This window comes from Camelina sativa, chromosome 4, assembly GCF_000633955.1.
Source record: "Camelina sativa cultivar DH55 chromosome 4, Cs, whole genome shotgun sequence".
NCBI classification, from domain to species: domain Eukaryota; kingdom Viridiplantae; phylum Streptophyta; class Magnoliopsida; order Brassicales; family Brassicaceae; genus Camelina; species Camelina sativa.
The window spans coordinates 29,307,169-29,325,811 of NC_025688.1; the positions used below are offsets into that span (position 1 = coordinate 29,307,169).

Here is an 18,643-nt window from a genome sequence, read left to right on the forward strand (position 1 = left end):
TTTTTTTTTTTTTTTTTCCTTTCTTTATTTTGTTTACCAACAAGAATTGTTACAAAATATATGGCTAGGTGTTTGGGGCTTTCTGGTACGTGAGTGCGATAGAAAAGAAAAGCATATGTTGGCATGACGCTTGTGCTAGGACATCCGGATGCAATCTCACTGATCTGTTTTGTAGACGAGGTGGCGGAGATAATAGTCGTTTCCTGAACACTACATGCCCATTAATCGACCCTGCCGAAATCACAAACTCCACGGTCTTCAACTTTGGAATGTTCATTGATGCATTGAAGTCAGGGGTGGTAGATGTAAAGCCAAGGGATTTGCCAAGGAAGTTTGTATATTGCTTTTGGTGGGGTCTCCGAAATATTAGGTTTGTACATCTAAACTCTTTGCTGTGAGATCTGACCCGCTTAATACATTACCCACCCGTTGGGGTTGTCCTCAAAATCATGGCTTAACGAACTCGCTCTCAAACGATTACAGTGCTTTGGGACAAAATCTGGAGACAAGCAACTCTGCAGGGGAGATCTTTTTTGCTGTCATCATCTGCGTGTCTGGCTTACTCTTGTTTGCTGTGCTCATTGGAAACGTTCAGGTAATGTTCATACCTCAGAAAGAAACTAGATTTCTATCTCTCGTACATATTTTTGAATTTTTTTGTTGGTGATGATATATCACAGAAGTACTTGCAATCATCTACGACCAGAGTAGATGAAATGAAGGAGAAAAAGAGAGACACAGAAAAATGGATGTCCTCTCGGGTGCTACCAGAGTATCTGAAAGAACGTATCAGGAGATACGAAGATTACAAATGGCGAGAAACGAGAGGCACTGAAGAGGAAGCTCTTCTTCGTAGTCTTCCAAAAGACCTCAGACTCGAAACCAAACGCTACCTTTACTTGAATATGTTAAAGCGTGTAAGCTCCCTTTTCATGATTGATCTCTGGCTCTGCTCACCCAGAAATAGTTGTTAACTTATAGCTTTTTGACCTCACAGGTTCCATGGCTTGACGTCATCGATGGTTGGCTACTAGAAGCCGTGTGTGACCGGGTGAAGTCTGTGTTCTACTCAGCGCACAGCTACATTGTGAGAGAGGGTGACCCAGTTGAGGAAATGCTTATTGTAACGAGAGGCAAACTGAGAAGTACAACCGGACCTCATGGACTAGGTGGCCACTACATTTGTTGTAACCTCAAAGCTGGTGACATATGTGGAGAACTTCTCTTCAACGGTTCTCGCCTTCCCACCTCAACTAGAACCATAATGACTCTTACCCAAGTTGAAGGCTTCGTTCTCTTGCCTGATGATGTAAAGTTTGTGGCTTCTCATTTAAATTTATTTCAAAGACAGAAACTCAAACAAACATTCAGGCAAGCTTCAAAACCAAAGTAGTAGTAGTTGAGATTTTGTTACTACCTTAAATGACTGCAGCAAGACTAAAATTTCCCCTTTTTTTTTTGGGTAATGGCCATCCATTTTTCAGGTTCTATTCACCGCAATGGCGCTCATGGGCGGCATGCTTCATACAAGCGGCATGGAGGGAACATTACAAAAGGAAGCTTTCTAAGATCTTACGCGCCAATGAGAATATTCCACAAGGCACACAACTCAATCTTGGATCGACGCTTTATGTGTCGAGATTTGTGTCCAAAGCTTTGCAAAATCAACGACAAGATAGAGCAGATTGTTCCAGCTCTCCTGATATGCCACCTCATAAACCAGCTGATCTCGAGTTTGCAGGGGATGAAGCATAGTGTATTTTAGAAGGAAAATGACTCGGTACACAAAGAAGGATGTAATGTAAAGACTCAGTATCTCCATGTAATGCCTTTACAACTCTGTAGTTAGAAATTGTTGCAAACAAGCTTGGTAAACGTGACTTTCTGAGATATATGATGCCCACACTTTAGTTATTCGCTTCCAAAAGACCCGCAAGACGAAAAACAGAAAAAGTAAGGTACAAAACAAAAGAAAAAGAATTAAAAGATGTGTTGAGAGAAAGAACAAAAACCCCTGAAGGCGTAGCACAAAGAAGAAGCTTGTCCATCAAAGCCATCATCATTGATTGATAAAACCATCATTCAAAACCTGGAAAAAAAACAGAACAAAACAAGTTAGAAACCAAACCCTAGAAAAAAAAAACAAGCAAGTAAAATTCACAATGGTCGTCCTGGTGTCTCCACGATCTGCATCAAGGAGAGAGATATATCTTCAGACTAAAGCGTAGCTATGAGACTTGAAAAAAAAAGACATTGAAAATAATAACTAGTTGAATAGGACAAAGTTTAAGAACAAACTAGTCTAAGAAAGAATTTTGTGGATCATCTCTCTCATATGAATGTGAGTGAACACAAGAAACAGAGGACCAACGATAGCCAATATTAAATAAAGAAACCGATAGTGAAAAAGATTTATGGATGCAAGATAACCTGAAAGTTAAAACTCTGATATCACATACGCACTCCTACAATGATTTCTCTCCGAACCTCCCACACAGTAATCCCGTTGCCTCTAAGATCTGCATCAAAGAGGGACATAGATGTTTTTAGTGCAGAGAAGAGAAAAACTATCTGCATCCTCCAAAATCTTAAATAATAGAGCGAAGAGAGGTAAAAATCGCATGAACATAAAAACAAAACTTTTAAGGATTTAGTTTTGAAACCAAACCCTAACATGAATATGAGTGAAAAGGATCAGTCAAACCATCACCGATCCATCGTAAGATCCTCCTCCATAAAATCATCATCATCCAAAAATCCAAAACCTGAAAAAGAACAGAACAACAAGTTAGAAACCAAACCCTAGAAAGAAAAAAAAACAAGCAAGTGAAAATTTTGATGAGCGATTCTGAAAAACACCAGAGACTAGTTTAGAAGAATGGAGCGAGGAAGAAGAAACAAATTAGTAAGGAAGATGCGATTGAGATCGTGATGACGTATGTGAAGGCTGTTGACGGTCGAGATCTAATTTTCCATTTTTTTAACGATCAAGATTAAAACTACAAAGTCGGTAGTCAAACAAGTTTGACTCTTTTGTCCAGCTGGCAAATTTCCCTTTTTTTACTTTCACAAAATTTCCTTTAAAAAAAATAATTTGGTAAACTATTTCTTTTTTTTTCTATTTATTCCTTTGTTTTTTTTCTTCTAACAAGTAGTATTAGTTAACTTATGTTATACTGCGTGTTGGAGTGACACATAGTAGTACTATATATATAGCTTCTGTGGTATCGAAGCCGAGAGATGCATCTAACATCAAATCCTGCACAAAGGAAGAGATACCGTATGAAGTGTCAGACACTCAGACTCAGACAGACTTGCAGCCAAAGCAGAGGACAAACAAATTAAGGAATAAGAAAAAAAAAATGGAAAATACCTCAAAAACCAATGATACTACAGAGCTTCATTAAGAATGCAATCTGTAAAGTTCAAACAAAACAGTGAAAAATAATTAAAAGTACTCAACAAATTAATTTAGTTTAAACAACAAACAATGGAAGTCGAGTGATAATAATACCTTGACGACGTTGCCACAATAACCAGAACGTGCTAGGCAGCAGAGAAGTATTAGCTTAAGCTACATAAAACACCGTATCAAAAGTGCATAAGGACAGAAGACGGAGAAACAAAAGTGTAGCAAACAATTTGATTTTGTGCTTCGACAGCCAACTAAAGCATTGATATGTAGGGTTCAACCAAAAAACAAACCACCCATCAGTTATGAATGTTCAAAAACTCAGCATGCAGGATCAGTTTAAATCATTTGAAAGATATATTCTCTCTCACCTATTCCCTCAGAGAGAATCTCGTCAACACTTGTTGATTGACCCACCACCACATCCTACATATAGTAAAACAGTAAGGCAACAAGTTCATTTCAAAACCAAGCAGGGATGGAACTTGATGAGCTCTAATAGTAAATATATATATATGTACGTACCGTTATCTCTGTTTCGCGGCGGATGCAAGTAATCCCAGTCTTAAACTCGACTTGTTGAGTCTGAAGTAGGACCAAGTTTTGGAGGTAGGGAGATATAATACAAATGTCTTTGGAGAGGATTTGGAGTTGGTCTGTGTGTGGATAATATTTGAACAACCACATCTTATCGTCATAGAAAACAACATTCCCATGCTTAGAGAGAGTCACTGGCGTGAAGGACCTAGACTCCACCATACCAAGAGAAGCTAAACTAATGGAGTGAGAATTGGTCCAAGTTTCATCTTGTGCATCCATAATCCATATGTTTAGTACGTATTGGTGAACAGGATGGGATTCAGGAATGGCAATGGCAAGACGATCACCAATGTTGACAATCTGTGCTTCAGACATGATGCCCTTGGGGAGAGGTGGACGTTGGACATCTCGGAACTCTTCCGTGTGGAGATCCAAGGCTAGTATCGTGTAGATGGAACCATGAGGCCTAATTCGTAACCAGTAGATTGATCCGTTGACAGACGCGGATTTTCGTCCGACATCAACCTTGAAACGACGTGGTTTCCAAAGTTTCCGCCATTCACCGGTGTTGACATCAAGAATATCGCAATAGTTAGGAGCAACAAAGATCCTCACTACTTTATAGCTACCCTTAACACTGTCTTTACCGAATCCCATCGCACAATATCCCGGGAAATAAGTCGACCATGATCCTGAAAAGTTTGAAAATATTCAATCACCATCGATCCTATACACAAAACATAAACACAAAAAAAAATTAAAAAAGTTTTGACTAGCTCATGCATGCATGCATGCATGATTTTTACCGGTGGGAAACGTGGTGGAGATTGGGCGGGGGTTCAAGAGTGATGGTGAATTGAATCGCCAGAGCTGTCCCGTCGAGGGGTTCAAAACGTCGACCCACTCTACTTCGGGGAAGCAAACTAAACCGTCGCAATTCATCGACGGTCGTGTCGCGTCGCAGTGTAAAGAGAAGAACTCTTCGCCTCCTTCGAATCGTGACTCGGGGAGGAGACTCGGCGAAACGCCGCAGTTGCAGTGGTAAGCGGCCAGGAGAATCTTCCGGCTAGCTTTTGCAAGACTCAGATGTCTCTCTACGAACCTCTTTGATTCCAGTATTGATTTCCATTCTTTCGATACACTTTTGAATCTGCACAGAGATTTCAGGGGAACTTTCAGGAGCAAGTCTTCTAGTACATCGGCAGTGATATACATCGAATTAGGGGTTTCTTCTTCCATTGAGTTTGTTTTCTTCTTTTTACCACATTCATATAGACACTCGACAATCTTCCATAGGTTTCTTCTCCCTTCTTGCATGCTGTTTTTTGTTTTTTTTGTTTCTTTTGGTGTGTGTTTAATTTGAGAACGACAAATCCCTAGTTTTTTTTCTAGTTGAATATATATATATACAACTTTGACTTTTCTGACTCCTTTGTGCTTTACGATTGGGCTTCCTAGATAGTTAAGGTCAATTTTTATTTATTTTTCTACGTTTAGTTTTAGTAAACAGACTAGGTGTCTCTATTTTATATATTGTTTTTACCATATTTGACGTTAAGTTTAGTTATTAGAAATATTAAATCCTTTAACTAAAAGGAAAATTTGACTGTGAAAAAATATGCGAACATGCATAAAAAAGGGGGTAATTATAAATAAATATATTTAAGCTCACAAAAAGCCAAAAATTATTACAGTATATATGATAGACTACACATGCATCAATCTGTAGGACCAAATGTTGAGTATCAAAGGACATATATACTGCATGATCAGAGCAGCTAAAGCTCAAATTCCTTACTCAACAAAAAATAGAAGAGTGAGATATAACCTCAATCAATTGAATGCTTTAATTACGATCACTTAAATCTTCTCAATGCATGTCTTTTTTATTTTCCGTTGAATGCTTTTAAAACCTTCTTCTACTCCATTATCTGGAATTTGTAATCTAAAGACTCGTAAATTGCAACATTCTAATTGCAATACTTTTCTATTTTCTAAAAAATATTGTATATAATTTTATTGACTATCATACTACGAAAACTCTAAAGTAAAAAATAAATCAATTAAAAGACTTGTATCTTACATACATGAATAAATAAGTTAGTAGGTCTTGTCTCTTTGCGGTTAATGTGTGACTTTGTTAAAAAAGATTGCAAAGAAACTTAGAAATGTGAATATTGTTCTACTACAAGAAATAATTATGCATAATAACTTGGTAGATTATATTGATCCTTGGTCAAGTCTGATTCAAGGGATAGTTGAAAATCTGAAATATATAAGTTGTACATGAGACAGAGTTTTCAAGTCAAATTTGATTCAAAGACAAAGAGGGAAGCAACCGCAGATTCACTTCTTGTCATTCTTCTTCACCACGTCAATAAATTCTCTCATCCGATCAATCTCGCCATAACCTTTTGCTGCTCAGAGACCGTTGTTACTGGAACATCTGGCCACCCCAGGATGTTTCTCAACTTTACTATCTGCCTGTACCTCAACACTATTTGCTAAAGGAAAAAATGATCTATGTATTGCTGTTTTAACTGAACAAGAGAGGAGGTCGCCTTCATAGCAAGCAAATCCGACACATGTTCACGCAAGACTTTCAACTGAAAAATGCATGCTAAGTTAATCATAGAATTCTCGCACAAATGGAAAAATAGTTGATGGCAGTCGTGAGCATTACAAGACTCGCTTAGTAGCCAATGATATACTAAAAGAGAGGGCTTTGACTAGGTGGAAATTTTCTCTCCAGTTGCAAGAATAGCCACAATCAAATACATGATAAGTAAATCTCCATTTTTACGGATATCTTTAAAATTCAAGAAATTTCTCTTAAATTTGGGAGAGTATAATGCATCAACAATTTTAAGTTGCGTTCTCATAGTCAATAATACATATTCTCTTCCAGAGCCTTCAATTATATTTGCATTATCCGAGATAGTGCTCACACTAGCCTCTTTCATTATCAAATGAGTAAAATATTTCTTATGCTTTAGAATGGTTGGCTTGTATATCAACCAAACTTATATCCTCATCATTCATCATTATTCGGAGACAAGAGACACTCGAGATTGGAGAGGCTCAACGTCGGCGGCTAGTGTTTTTTTTTCTTCTTAAAATAATGTTAGAGACTCATGCTGATAATATATTAAAATAATAGATTTGAGGGGAAAGCTTTGTATTATTCCATAGACATAATAGATTATATAAAAGAGATACAACTTGGTGAACAAATATTAGGTTATAAATGGACTTCTAATAGACTACTAATGAGCATCCACTAAATTACACTAAATTATAACAGAAATTATTATTGTTTTTTTTTTTTCCTTTTTCTGTGATACTATTCTCTAAAAGTTCTTTGTATCAAGTGGTGAGTGATCTTTTTATATGTTGAGAAAAGACAGAGACGTTAGAGTCGTGGGAAAATTTTCTAGAAGAAGATATAATATTGTGTCTTCTAAAAGGCACACAATATTGATGTTATAACACAGAAACCAAAATGCATAATTTTTGCCTTAAATTATTTAACATTATTCACATACTCACCATTATGTGTGAAACCATCTAATCGCAATTGTGTAAACGAAAGAATCCCTAGGATTACAGGCGCATGTTTCTTCATATCCTCGCACGCCAAAACAAACAATTTTTTGACGATGGAACCTTCCCAAAGTTCATCCCATTCTCAGATCACGTTATGCCTCCCGCACTATCCCCTGAGCCCGGTGCTCTAGTTTGGGAACGGCTTCGAATCCCTCGTAATTTTCTGCTTGGAATTCATCCTAAGGGAGGCGCAGGCGGGCTGGCCGTAAGACTCATGTCAGGACTTCGTCCTCCAGGTAAGTAGCTCACTGTTTCGTCTCTTATGAGTCTATGCTCCATTGCTTTGCTCACGCACCTTCCGGCTTTTCCTACAATTGGTAGGGAGGCACCGTGATCTCTGTGCCAAGTGGCAATATCTCGGGCACAAGAGGAAGCTCCTCAAAAAAGGATCTGGTGAACAAAGAAGAAGATCTAACGCCTAGAGAGCGATTGCTTCCAATGGGAAGCGTGTGGACTCGGTTTGGTGGCGGCGATTCCCGACTGTGAGAGATGGGAGAAACTCTGTCGAACCTCCCGAACCAAAAGTGAGAGATGGCTGAAACAAAGCCTGTTCCCGAGCCCCTAACTAGGTGGGCCCAATAAATTTTTATGCCAAACTCAAGAATCTGACTCAAGGTGTAATTTTAATTTCAACTGCTCAAGAATCTCTCTGGTAAGGGAAATATCTGAATGATTGCGGATTTTCCGTAGTCTGCCGCCGCTCATGGAAAGAGGTTCAAATCCTGAAATTGATCAAGACCAACATAGTATATTGTGAAATAATTTTAGTTGTTGTAAAATTAGGGGAGGTATTGGTTTAGGATTTAAAAAGAATTTTAATAATTTTAAAAATTAGGTAAAATATGTTGTTATTCAATCAAGATTTTTAAAAACTCTTTAAAAATTTGGTGTTATTGGTTATGGATTTGTAAAAATTTATCTAAAATCTTGATAAATCTAGTGTTATTGAATTAAGAGTTTTATGAAGTCATTTAAAGTTTTATGTTATTCAAGTAAAACAAAAGAATCTTGGATTGTTAATGAATTCAAATTTTATGTTATTGGTTTAGGATTTTATATCATTTCCTTCATAACAAAAGTCATGAAAACTCTTTCATCAAATTGAAAGATTTTACAAGATTAGAAAAAAAACAAATCATCAAGATTTTAAAGATACCGTGATTTTTTAAAAAAATACAAATTTGAACTATCTAAACCCTGTAATAATATAGTTAATTTTGGATATTCTCAATCTTGTAATCTAGATTAAGAAAAAAAAAAGTATTCAGGAAAATACAATAACTACTACAAGGTATCTTTGGTGGAATATGTAACTATTTATAAGAGATATAAATAGTTAAAGGGTTTAGATAGTGTACAAAGTTTGCTTTGGTGATCTAGGATTTAACACACTTACTTGTGAAAATCACATTCACCTGGTATGTAGATTTTGTACTATTAGTATATGTATTTATATGCTAAGCTTTCTTCACTTCACATCCTTATTTATTTATTTTGTTCTCTCGTAATTCTTTTAATACTTACCATTTATTTGTGTTTAAATATGATTAATTTATTGATATTATTTGTTTTTTTCTTATAAAGTTGTAATTTTTCAGAAAAATGTTTTGAATATTAATTGTTGAGTTTAGATTTAAAATATCTTAGATCAATAATAATAGGGGACAAACTCCATCAACTAAATATCATCCATTAAGTAAATATCTAAGTTCAATATTGTTCAACTTTAACCAATGTAATATAGAATTTTCTTTCGACTCTATCATTCAACACACCATATTGGTCTTCAAATAGACACCACACCAATATTTTGTAGATTTGACTTACCCTCAAAAAAGTCGAATTTCTTAGTTTTACCATATCAAAATAATACTCATGGTTTGCTTAAGATATGAATTATAATGCAAGCATTTTTTTTATTTTCGGGTTCAAACTCAACACAATGCAATGTAGACCACGAAATTTGCTACATTTGAATTAGGAATTTGAATATATTGTTAATTTCGCTAGATGAATGAATTATGCATAGATAACTTGCTAGATTGCTGATCTAGATCAATTATGATTTAACGGATGGTTCTTTATCTGAAATAGCTACAATAAGTTGTACATAAAACAGAGTATTCAAGTCAAATTTGATTCAAAGACAAAGAGATAGAGAGACTAAGAAAGCAAAAGCAGATTTACTTCTTGTCATTCTTCTTCACCACGTCAATAAATTCTCTCATCAGACATGTCAATCTCGCCATAATCCTTTGCTGCTTAGAGACCGTTGTTACTGGAACATCTGGCCACCCTAGGATGCTTCTCAACTTTACTATCTGATTGGACCTCAACTCTATTTGAAAAAAAAACAAGTTATCTTCGTATTGCTGTTTTAATTGAACAAGAAGAGAGAAGAGGTTTGCTAAGGAAGATGTATGTTGTGATTTGTGAATGATAAGAGTTTATCTACAGAGAGAAAGAACTTACTCAATAATAATGTGGATACATAGATTCTAGATGTGATCATGTAAAAGTATACTGCCTGCAAAAGAAACACAAAACTAAGACTACAATAGTCAAGAAAATGTTTAAGATCAAACCTCACAAAACTCCAGCTTTACCGGTTCAAAATCAAATGTAGCTTGGAGCACGACAAAGATGATGGGAAATAAAGGGAGTCTCTTCATTCTGGATAAAAGACTGCTTCTGTTGTGGATCTATAGTAATTTCGTAATGAAAACAAACATATATGTCAAAGTTAGTTTGGATTATGTATCAAACAAATATGTCTCTATTTTTTTTTTCATTTAAACATTAGATTTTAAAGTCCTTAAACCTCTGATGAGAACCAGAAAGTGAAGCCTGCCAGTAGAGGCATGATGTATAAGCTGTCTGAAGTTGAAAGTTCAGGGATCTTCTTAGCCATGGTTGAAATCTGTTTCGAACGTAGAGAAGGAGTCAATAACTCAATATGCAAGAGTCAAAACACTTGACCCAAAAAAATACATTAAAAACATGATCTTTTAGTTTTACCCCGCTCAAGAAGCTGATGTAGACGAATGCATCAGGAACAAACAGTTTCCAGAAAGAAAAGCAACCGGCTTCCAATCTGGTGTGATAAATAATCCTCAGAGAAGAAGTTAAAGCAAGTCAAAGAGAGACATAATGTTGTGTAAGAAAACTCACTCTTTGATCGACTCTGTTTCCCATTTTTTGTATTTAGCTAGAGTTTCACGATTACCGACCTGAAATGAAAATTGTTTGTCAAATGTGCCCAGTAAGCTTAAAAAAGATTCTCAAAAGAACTAATTAATAAAGGGAAATGTTACCTTTTGAATTCTCTCCATTTTCTCAAGGGTCCTCCTAAGCAAAATCTAGTTGTTTACAAAATGTAGGATTATGTAGATTTTCAAACGCAGAAAAATATAAGAAGAAAAGGACAATGAGAAACCAACCAGTAGTTCCCAAGCATGCCTCACAACCCGCATAGAGACTGGTGACATCAGTACATTAACCAGAAAAGCCGTAAGAAGAATTGACATCCACCTATGCATACAAGATTAGAAACCAATCACTGAACTAAGACGACCTTAAGAAATAATCAAGCAATACCAAACATAAAAGTCCAACCAAAATACAAATCAATCATACCAATTTAAACCAGTGAACTCATGGATTCCATTAATCACATAATGCACGAACTCCCCAGGGAAAGAAAAAATCTGATCTACAGTAGCCATTGCTCCCACAGATTTATCAGAGACAAGTTCCTCAGCAACATTTCCAAAAGCATCAATCTTTGAACACAACTCTTCTGGTTTAGAAGACATGTGTCTACTACATACCAACGCTCCAGAAGAACCCATTGGTTGAACAAAAGACATATTCCGTCTATCTTGAGAGAAAACTTGCCTGTGAAAGCTACGAATCAGAAGACTTGAGTCCGGGAAACTGGATCCAGTAGAATCTTTGATATGATGATGTTGAAGAAGAAGATCAGCAGGCCTTGAGGTCTTGCAGCAGAACCATTTTGGGTAAAGACTTCTCCTTGAGAAGCTACGAAGACAAGCCATTACTAGTGGTAACAGTAACACTGAGCTCAAAGAAGAAGAAAAATTGCAACTTGGGAATTTCCCCCAATCCCAATTTTTTATTAGAGGAAATAATAGAAACCCTAAAGTATCCACAAGATAGTAAAGAGAGAGACACATTGGTTCCCCCATGTGAAGCACGCAAACGAAATGATGATATTTTCACAAATTTGTAACTCTGCTTTCCGCCAACTTTGTGCAGTACTTCCCATTTTTAGGGTAGCTATGCCATTATTTTATTCGTGACCCTAATTTGGGCCCTAATAAGCCTTAATCGTTAGCAAAGTTTAAAGGCCCATTAAGGTGCCTTTTAGAATCACTTCGTTTCCGGGTGTTAGATGAAACGATGCGTTTTGTGTTAGCGATGGTCGTCGTCAGGTAGTTGAGAAAGAGACGATCTCTCTCACTCTCAGGTCTTTAAGCCCTAAGACTACGAGTCGACTCCGGCAGCCGAACTGTGAAATGCAGCTGTGATTTCAAGAACCTTTGAATACTCTATCAGGTAAATTTGTAGATTTCAGTTTCTCACGTTTTCCTTGTGGTTTCTTGAGATAATAATGCTGTGAAAATTTGAAGTGGAAGTGTTGAAATGGATCCTTATCTGTAGAAATTATAAAGTAGGAATTGATTTGATTCGAATTGATTTGTAGAAGGATCTTTTCGATATGGCTTGCTTGCGTAGTATCATCACCAAGAGAGCTAATGTTCTACAGAGACGAGCTTATCCATCGTGTGGTCATCTAATTCATGATGATAGAGATGACGACACTAAACCCCGTTCTGATACAACGATGATTCGTAAAGTCTTAGCACGTAATGGGACTAGTAATTACAAGCTTAGCTCTATGTTTGAGGGAAGGCATTATTATCACTCATTTGCCTCTGGTCCATTGAGTGGTCTTGGATTGTCTTCGTGTCGTTATATGAGTTCTACACAACCTGAATGGTCTGATAAAGTTGATGGTATTGACTTCGTGGCTACGGAAGTTGTTCCTGATGAAATCGTTGAAGCTTTAACGACGACTAGCCAAGCTGTTCCTGCTGCTGTAAATGAGGTTGCTATTGCTGCTGCGGATTCTGCTTTTCCTGTGGCTGCTTTACAGCATTTGATTGATGGTGTGCATTCGTTTACGGGCCTGAATTGGTATATATGCACACTTTTTTTAAGTTCTTCATTTTATTCGGTTCTGTTTTTTAAGTATTAAGAGACTCAAGTGGTAAAATTGTTTTCAGGTGGGCTTCAATAGCTTTGACAACTGTTATCATTCGTGGAGTTACAGTTCCCATTCTTTTGAATCAGTTGAAGGCTACTTACAAACTCAATGTTAGTTTTGGAGTTTTGTTCTCTGATTGCATATTTCAGTCACTGGGATTGGCCTCTTTTCCGTCTGTCATATATCTATCATGTTCTGGCAGGTTCTGAGGCCGCAACTGGAGGAGTTAAGAAGAGAGATGAGCACTAAGGTACACTTTGTTCCTGCTCCTTTTCTTTACTTTTTCCTTGTGTGTGCACGTGAACGATTGTGAGTTTGACACTGTTCAAGTCCATGAAAACGCCTTCTGGTTTAACATGTAAGAGAAACTCAGTTTGTTATAGTTAGTAAATGGATGATTGGCTTTTCTAATTATCACTTGTGAACTATATAATCTTGATTGAGTAGCTATCTTCAGAGTTTTCTGTTTGATTAGACAATGTTGATGAAGTTGCAACTACCGTTTCTAATTACCACTTGTCTTACTTATATTCTGATATTGAGTAGGTTTCTAGAGTGCCGTGGTTAAGACCATTTGCATGTGTTATAATGATTTTTAGGCTCAGGATCCTGAAGCCATGGCAGAAGGTCAAAGACGGATGCAATTATTGTTTAAAGAGTAAGTCCATCTTTATGGATGACTGTTGGAGATGAATTTACTCTTCAATTTAAAAACGTACTACTAGTCCCTCATTCACTGATATGCTTCCATTGTTTCGTGAATTTGCGTAGACATGGAGTAACTCCATTTACCCCCCTCAAAGGACTTATTATTCAAGGTCCCATCTTCATCAGCTTTTTCTTTGCGGTAAGATGTTTATATACTTATACTTTAGTATTTTGCTGTTTCTGAGTTTCATTGATATTTGTTTACAGATCAGGAATATGGCGGAGAAAGTCCCGTCATTTAAAACCGGGGGAACTCTTTGGTTTACTGATCTCACCACTGCAGATACTACATATATCTTGCCACTTCTCACCGCAGCGACTTTCTTGATTATGGTGGAGGTAAGAGCTTTTTATATGCTTTCTTGGTGACTTATTCAATTTGTGTGCTGATACTTTTTCTGCGTCCTTTTGGAGCTATTGAATTAGAATGGCCCATTATTTATTTCGTTCATAGAAATTTAGTTGATAAGAAAAATCAGAGTTCTATAATGGGATATAACCTCTAAATCTTACTAAAAATGGTAACATTCTCAAAGATTTATCTCTATTACTTTTGGTAGTTGGTTAATTTTTTCATAAGTAATATATATAATGCGCAAATTTTGTTTTTTTTTTTCCCATAGTCAAACATGCAGGAAGGTCTTGAAGGCAATCCAGTGGCTGGAACTATGAAGAAATTCTCAAGAATTATTGCCTTCCTTTCTATTCCAGTTTTGATAGGCATTGAAAAGGTAAGCATTGATACTGATAAGCATTGCAGACGTACGAAAGTTACATTTTGCTTACCACAAACGAATGATGCTTGCCTGCAGGCATTGTTTTGTTACTGGCTTACCTCCAATCTGTTTACTCTTGTGTATGGATTAAGTAAGTCCCCCGAACATTGTTCTTACTCTTTGAGACGTGAGATTTGCAAATCCTAAAGAATTTTGATTTGTATCTTTTGCTTGTGTGTGTATATATATGCAGCATTAAGACGTCCTGATGTGAGGAAGCTCTTGAATCTCCCAGATGTTGTCAACTCTTCTACTAGGCAGCCGTCACCGTCTTCATCTTCGCCTTTGCCATTTACCTTTCCCGAGCCAAAAGACCAAAGTGTTGCTCAAGAAAAACCTCCTGTGTCCCCCTCCTCCTCCGAGTCATCTTCAAGTGTTCCAGATAGAAGAATCTCACGAAGTTCAGTTCTGAATCAGAGAATCAGAAGTCTGGAGAGACAACTCAAGGATCGAAAGAACAAGAAGTGAGAGATTCTTTTATGTCAGGTTTGTTTTGCTAAAGCTAGGCCAATACTGAAGAAGGAATAAGTATCCTCGGGAAATTAAGATTTTGAGTTGAATGACAGTTATAGGAAAAATGTCAGTTGAAACTTTGGATTGAAATGAATTAGCTATAATATATGTACCCTATGTGGCTATGTGACACAACAATCAACCTACAAGATCGTGTATACATCCCTTGGTGGCTATGTTCCAGGTTTTTCATCGAGTTCTGCAAAAACAGAGTAATAACGAATCAATTTGAACTCGAAGATGAATGATATAGAAGAAAGTAAAATTTCCGATCATGGTAGATTTAGTTTTTATACCAACTCAATATTTGTATACTTAGAAACTAAATATTTGTATATAATAATACAGTATATCGATAACGGAACTAACGGTAAAAACAGAGTAAACCCTAACTGCACTACAAGTTATTGGAAACAAGAAGATGAATTCCTTGAATTTGGATCTATTGGAAATTATACTAGCGAAATTATCTTTAAAGAGCATCACAACTTGCAAGTTGGTTTGCAAGGAGTGGAAATCAATCGTGGAATCCGAGTTTCTCCGGGAGCTTTTCCATTCCATCAAAACTCGCATTCTTCGTGGTCGCTATTATGCGGCGATATTAACGAAGAAGTCTTGGCTCACTACGGATGTGAAAATTGGGGACTTTCACGATCTCTTGGTTCTTACATCTCTTCTTTCCTAACCTACGAATTCGAGAACCACAAGGACCATCCAAAAAACAAAACAGTTAGAGTCGTGGCTTACACGGATGTCGGATTAGTTTTGGTCTGTTTGAAACCTGAGTCCCTCGGGAGAACCTACTATGTGGCTAATCCTATTTCACGACAATGTGTGAAGATCCCTCCTCATCCTCGGCCTCCTCAAATTCGACTCAGAATATTCAGACCCGTACCCTCTGGACTCGTCACAAAAGTTGAGAACGGCGTCCTTTTAGGTTACGAAGTTGTTGTGATGAACACAAGTTACATCATCGATGTCATAACTTTACTTATCTATTCATCTGAGACTGGCTTGTGGAGTGTCACCACTCTCCATTCTTCTATCCTTTTGCGCCGTATTGTTTGGCACAATCCAGTTAACTTGAACGGAAGCCTTTACTAGCTCGGTAACAAGCAGTGAAATCCTCATATTCGAGTTGTTGTATCACATGATTTCTACGCTGAATCTGATGTACGCCAAGTTTTAAATTTCCCCGACTTAGATAACAAATCAGAATTTAAAAGACCTTGCACATGATTTCTACGCTCTATCGGATCCCTTTCCCACCGTCTTGAGTAAGGTGAGAGGTACTAACACTAGCTTCTCATTCTTTTTTCGTAATTAATTTTTGTCTATTATGTAAAAGGTTAGAGGATATCAATGTGAAGGAAACTTGCAGTTCATATGGATCACTTTGAAGTATTTATTCTAATTCATTTATACCTTCAGAATCAATACTTTTACATGTTATGTGTTATGTTGTGTACCTAAGTAACCTAAGAAGCTTAGTCTTCTTCACTCAAACAGCCTGCAGCTAAAGATGAAAGGATGATCAAAATTGATGTACTTTGTCCAGTATGGCTGATACTTGCTTATCGCCATCTCTGTCCATGGTTTCATGTGTCCGTTGTAATGTATAACAGCTGATCTTTCAATCTTCCTGACATCTATTCCTTTATCATAACCCAGTCCAAGTAAGTGCCATTTGCCCTGAAGCGGTAGTGTCAGCCTGTAGAAGGTTATGAGTCCTGGTGGCAATGTTCCAAGTTTCCATAAAGTCCGGTTTTCGTTCTGCAGAAACAGAGGAACAAACCAATAAATTTTAACTTAACCTACAGGCTATACAGAACAGAGATGCAGATGAATGGTAAGTACCAAAAGTCAAGAAGAAGAACTGACCAGGTCTTGACAGAAGTGATAAGTTTCAGTAATGTTGTTCTTTTTCCACTCTTTCAGGTCGAAGATGTTCATCCCATAAGCCCATGCGCAGTATTTCGGATCAAAGGTCTCTGAAATGTGTTTATCACTGAAGTTTACGTAAGTGTCAAGGCGATGGAAGGTGACACCACAAATTTTCTACTGCACCATTCACTTTCCCTTTAAGATCTATGGACCACAGGGGAGTTAAATCCTTCTGAACAACCACATCATCGTCAAGAAACAAGATTTTCTCTAACTTTGGGAAGATCCTCAGGATGTAGAACCTCAAGTGGTTAAGCATAGACATGTATTTCGGGTACCGGTACTTGAGGTTTTCTGAGCCTGATTCAACTGATTCAGATCTATCTGTCTTGAAGTAGAACTTCTTCATAGCTGCTGACTCGAGCTGTCTCAAAACTGGGGAGTAAGATGAGTTGAGCCAAGAAAAATCTTCGAACCTTTGGACATGGATGGTTGCGTCTCCAGGAGGGTTTAACAGAAACCACATACTCATTGCTCCAAAATTGAGTTTATCAGTCACAAGGTGAAAAACATGACTTGAAGGATCCTGCCAAAAACAAAACCAGTAAGTTTAAAGCTTTTGTTCTTGCATTGCATCACTCTTGAGTCTTACTAGTGATTGATCATTACCTGTGCATTCATGACTGTGGAATTGACAACAACTGATGCAGCCAACACATTATCAGAGAAGAGAGCGTAGTGGTAAAGTTTCGGATTCTCCAACTTCTCCCTTCTTGGAAAATTTCTCATTGGTAAAGGTAAGAGATGATACTCTAGAGTCCAGTGCATGGTCAAGCAGTGGATAGCATCTGGTAGTGCCTTGGAAGCCAGCTGAGTCAAGAACGTTGTATAAGTTTGCGTGTATTCGAGTTCTTCTTCAGCTGCTTGTAGCATTGCTCTCAGCTTATTTGTCACCAGCTTGCATTCATATAGTTGCTCTTTCGCCCTACCCAGTATTTGTCCCATGTCTCTTATAGTATCAAGAACTCTGCTACAATAACAAAAGAATCAAACATTTCAGACTACACCATTTCATGAGCCTCATCTTAAGAACAATATGAACTGCTGACAATATTACCTCTGCAGTTGATCAGTATCACTATCACTTGATTCTTCCTCCGATGCTATTTGGGCTAGTTGTGTTTCTAGTTCTTCTTGCAAGGCGAGATTGTTTGTCAACTTTGCAAGACCACTGTAAACTCGTGCCATAATGATTTGATCTTGCATGAGACGTAACATATCTTCAAAGTTGTTGCCCCTCCGGTATTCATTTTTCCAAATGGTGTAGTTTCCTAGTGGTGCAGAATCGACTGATCTGGAACGTGCGAGTGCTGCCTTCTCAAACTTGTGGATAGTGTCATCATTCATCATCAATTCATCTGCCCGTTTCACTCTTCTTTCCTGTCTCAGGCTCTTGAACAACACAACATGACATAACAATCAGATAAAAGCAACCTAATCACGAATGTGAACAGAGTAAAGAAAGATGAAAAGATACCCTCTCAGACAACATCTCTGTTGTATCATTCAACGCTTGGGATCCTTTTCCTATCCAAGTTCCATGGACAAAATCAGGAACCATTTTATCTTCGTTTCCCTTTAAACAATAGGTGAAAAGACACAAGCAGCATCACTAACCCCGTAACAATAGTTGTGTTTCTAGTTCTTCTTGCAAGGCGAGATTGTTTGTCAACTTTGCAAGACCACTGTAAACTCGTGCCATAATGATTTGATCTTGCATGAGACGTAACATATCTTCAAAGTTGTTGCCCCTCCGGTATTCATTTTTCCAAATGGTGTAGTTTCCTAGTGGTGCAGAATCGACTGATCTGGAACGTGCGAGTGCTGCCTTCTCAAACTTGTGGATAGTGTCAT

General features: G+C 37.3%; 5 protein-coding genes, 1 long non-coding RNA gene and 1 pseudogene across 9 annotated transcripts in view; 3 read left to right on the forward strand and 4 right to left on the reverse strand.

The window, feature by feature from the left end:
* Positions 1–1,991, forward strand: part of LOC104783218 (probable cyclic nucleotide-gated ion channel 12) — a 3,712-nt gene extending 1,721 nt beyond the window's left edge. For both annotated transcript variants that reach the window (XM_010508348.2, XM_010508347.2), the window contains 5 exons: positions 69–370; positions 484–595; positions 681–917; positions 998–1,371; positions 1,485–1,991. In XM_010508348.2, the coding sequence (XP_010506650.1) occupies positions 69–370; positions 484–595; positions 681–917; positions 998–1,371; positions 1,485–1,755 (1,296 nt within the window). In that variant the 3' untranslated portion in view covers positions 1,756–1,991. The remainder of the gene's footprint in view (positions 1–68; positions 371–483; positions 596–680; positions 918–997; positions 1,372–1,484) is intronic.
* Positions 2,013–2,892, reverse strand: LOC104783217. 3 transcript variants are annotated; one of them, XR_767213.2, is made up of 4 exons: positions 2,860–2,892; positions 2,669–2,765; positions 2,431–2,519; positions 2,013–2,089 (listed from the first exon to the last, which is right to left on the reverse strand). It is a non-coding gene; the product is annotated as an uncharacterized LOC104783217 (long non-coding RNA). The 3 variants fall into 3 exon arrangements; XR_767212.2 differs by having other exon boundaries at positions 2,675–2,878; XR_002037853.1 differs by having other exon boundaries at positions 2,669–2,878.
* Positions 3,375–5,191, reverse strand: LOC104784443 (F-box/LRR-repeat protein At2g43260-like). Its single transcript, XM_010509469.1, has 5 exons — positions 4,759–5,191; positions 3,938–4,644; positions 3,784–3,838; positions 3,515–3,546; positions 3,375–3,416 (listed from the first exon to the last, which is right to left on the reverse strand). Exons 1-5 carry the CDS (start codon positions 5,189–5,191, stop codon positions 3,375–3,377), a joined length of 1,269 nt encoding a protein of 422 aa, XP_010507771.1.
* On the reverse strand, positions 9,638–11,745 carry LOC104783219 (mitochondrial inner membrane protein OXA1-like). The gene is made up of 9 exons (XM_010508349.2): positions 11,195–11,745; positions 10,999–11,089; positions 10,873–10,917; positions 10,730–10,788; positions 10,577–10,652; positions 10,380–10,478; positions 10,165–10,260; positions 10,031–10,085; positions 9,638–9,896 (listed from the first exon to the last, which is right to left on the reverse strand). Exons 1-9 carry the CDS (start codon positions 11,614–11,616, stop codon positions 9,742–9,744), a joined length of 1,098 nt encoding a protein of 365 aa, XP_010506651.1. The 5' UTR covers positions 11,617–11,745; the 3' UTR covers positions 9,638–9,741.
* On the forward strand, positions 11,991–15,080 carry LOC104783220 (mitochondrial inner membrane protein OXA1-like). The gene is made up of 10 exons (XM_010508350.2): positions 11,991–12,136; positions 12,285–12,778; positions 12,868–12,958; positions 13,051–13,098; positions 13,448–13,506; positions 13,620–13,695; positions 13,764–13,895; positions 14,180–14,287; positions 14,369–14,423; positions 14,526–15,080. Exons 2-10 carry the CDS (start codon positions 12,300–12,302, stop codon positions 14,798–14,800), a joined length of 1,323 nt encoding a protein of 440 aa, XP_010506652.1. The 5' UTR covers positions 11,991–12,136; positions 12,285–12,299; the 3' UTR covers positions 14,801–15,080.
* Positions 14,962–15,967, forward strand: LOC104784444 (annotated as a pseudogene).
* LOC104783221 (putative galacturonosyltransferase 2) overlaps positions 16,343–18,643 on the reverse strand; it is a 9,259-nt gene continuing 6,958 nt past the window's right edge. Inside the window, exons 2-6 of the mRNA XM_010508353.2 lie at positions 17,847–18,181; positions 17,399–17,756; positions 16,913–17,315; positions 16,727–16,836; positions 16,343–16,618 (exon numbers count right to left, since the gene is read on the reverse strand). Coding sequence (XP_010506655.1) covers positions 16,343–16,618; positions 16,727–16,836; positions 16,913–17,315; positions 17,399–17,756; positions 17,847–18,181 — 1,482 coding nt within the window. The remainder of the gene's footprint in view (positions 16,619–16,726; positions 16,837–16,912; positions 17,316–17,398; positions 17,757–17,846; positions 18,182–18,643) is intronic.

What these genes read in the sequence shown, in the direction of transcription:
- LOC104784443 (XM_010509469.1), bottom strand. Translation starts at nt 5,191, where the DNA reads ATGGAAGAAGAAACCCCTAATTCGATGTATATCACTGCCGATGTACTA. An exon ending in GCCGCGAAACAGAGATAACG is followed by an intron (nt 3,839 to 3,937) that starts GTACGTACATAT and finishes TACTATATGTAG; the next exon opens with GATGTGGTGGTGGGTCAATC. An exon ending in GATTCTCTCTGAGGGAATAG is followed by an intron (nt 3,547 to 3,783) that starts GTGAGAGAGAAT and finishes TCTGCTGCCTAG; the next exon opens with CACGTTCTGGTTATTGTGGC.
- LOC104783219 (XM_010508349.2), bottom strand. Translation starts at nt 11,616, where the DNA reads ATGGCTTGTCTTCGTAGCTTCTCAAGGAGAAGTCTTTACCCAAAATGG. An exon ending in GAAACAGAGTCGATCAAAGA is followed by an intron (nt 10,653 to 10,729) that starts GTGAGTTTTCTT and finishes TTATCACACCAG; the next exon opens with ATTGGAAGCCGGTTGCTTTT. An exon ending in CTACATTTGATTTTGAACCG is followed by an intron (nt 10,086 to 10,164) that starts GTAAAGCTGGAG and finishes TTTCTTTTGCAG; the next exon opens with GCAGTATACTTTTACATGAT.
- LOC104783220 (XM_010508350.2), top strand. Translation starts at nt 12,300, where the DNA reads ATGGCTTGCTTGCGTAGTATCATCACCAAGAGAGCTAATGTTCTACAG. An exon ending in TCGTTTACGGGCCTGAATTG is followed by an intron (nt 12,779 to 12,867) that starts GTATATATGCAC and finishes AATTGTTTTCAG; the next exon opens with GTGGGCTTCAATAGCTTTGA. An exon ending in TCATCAGCTTTTTCTTTGCG is followed by an intron (nt 13,696 to 13,763) that starts GTAAGATGTTTA and finishes ATTTGTTTACAG; the next exon opens with ATCAGGAATATGGCGGAGAA.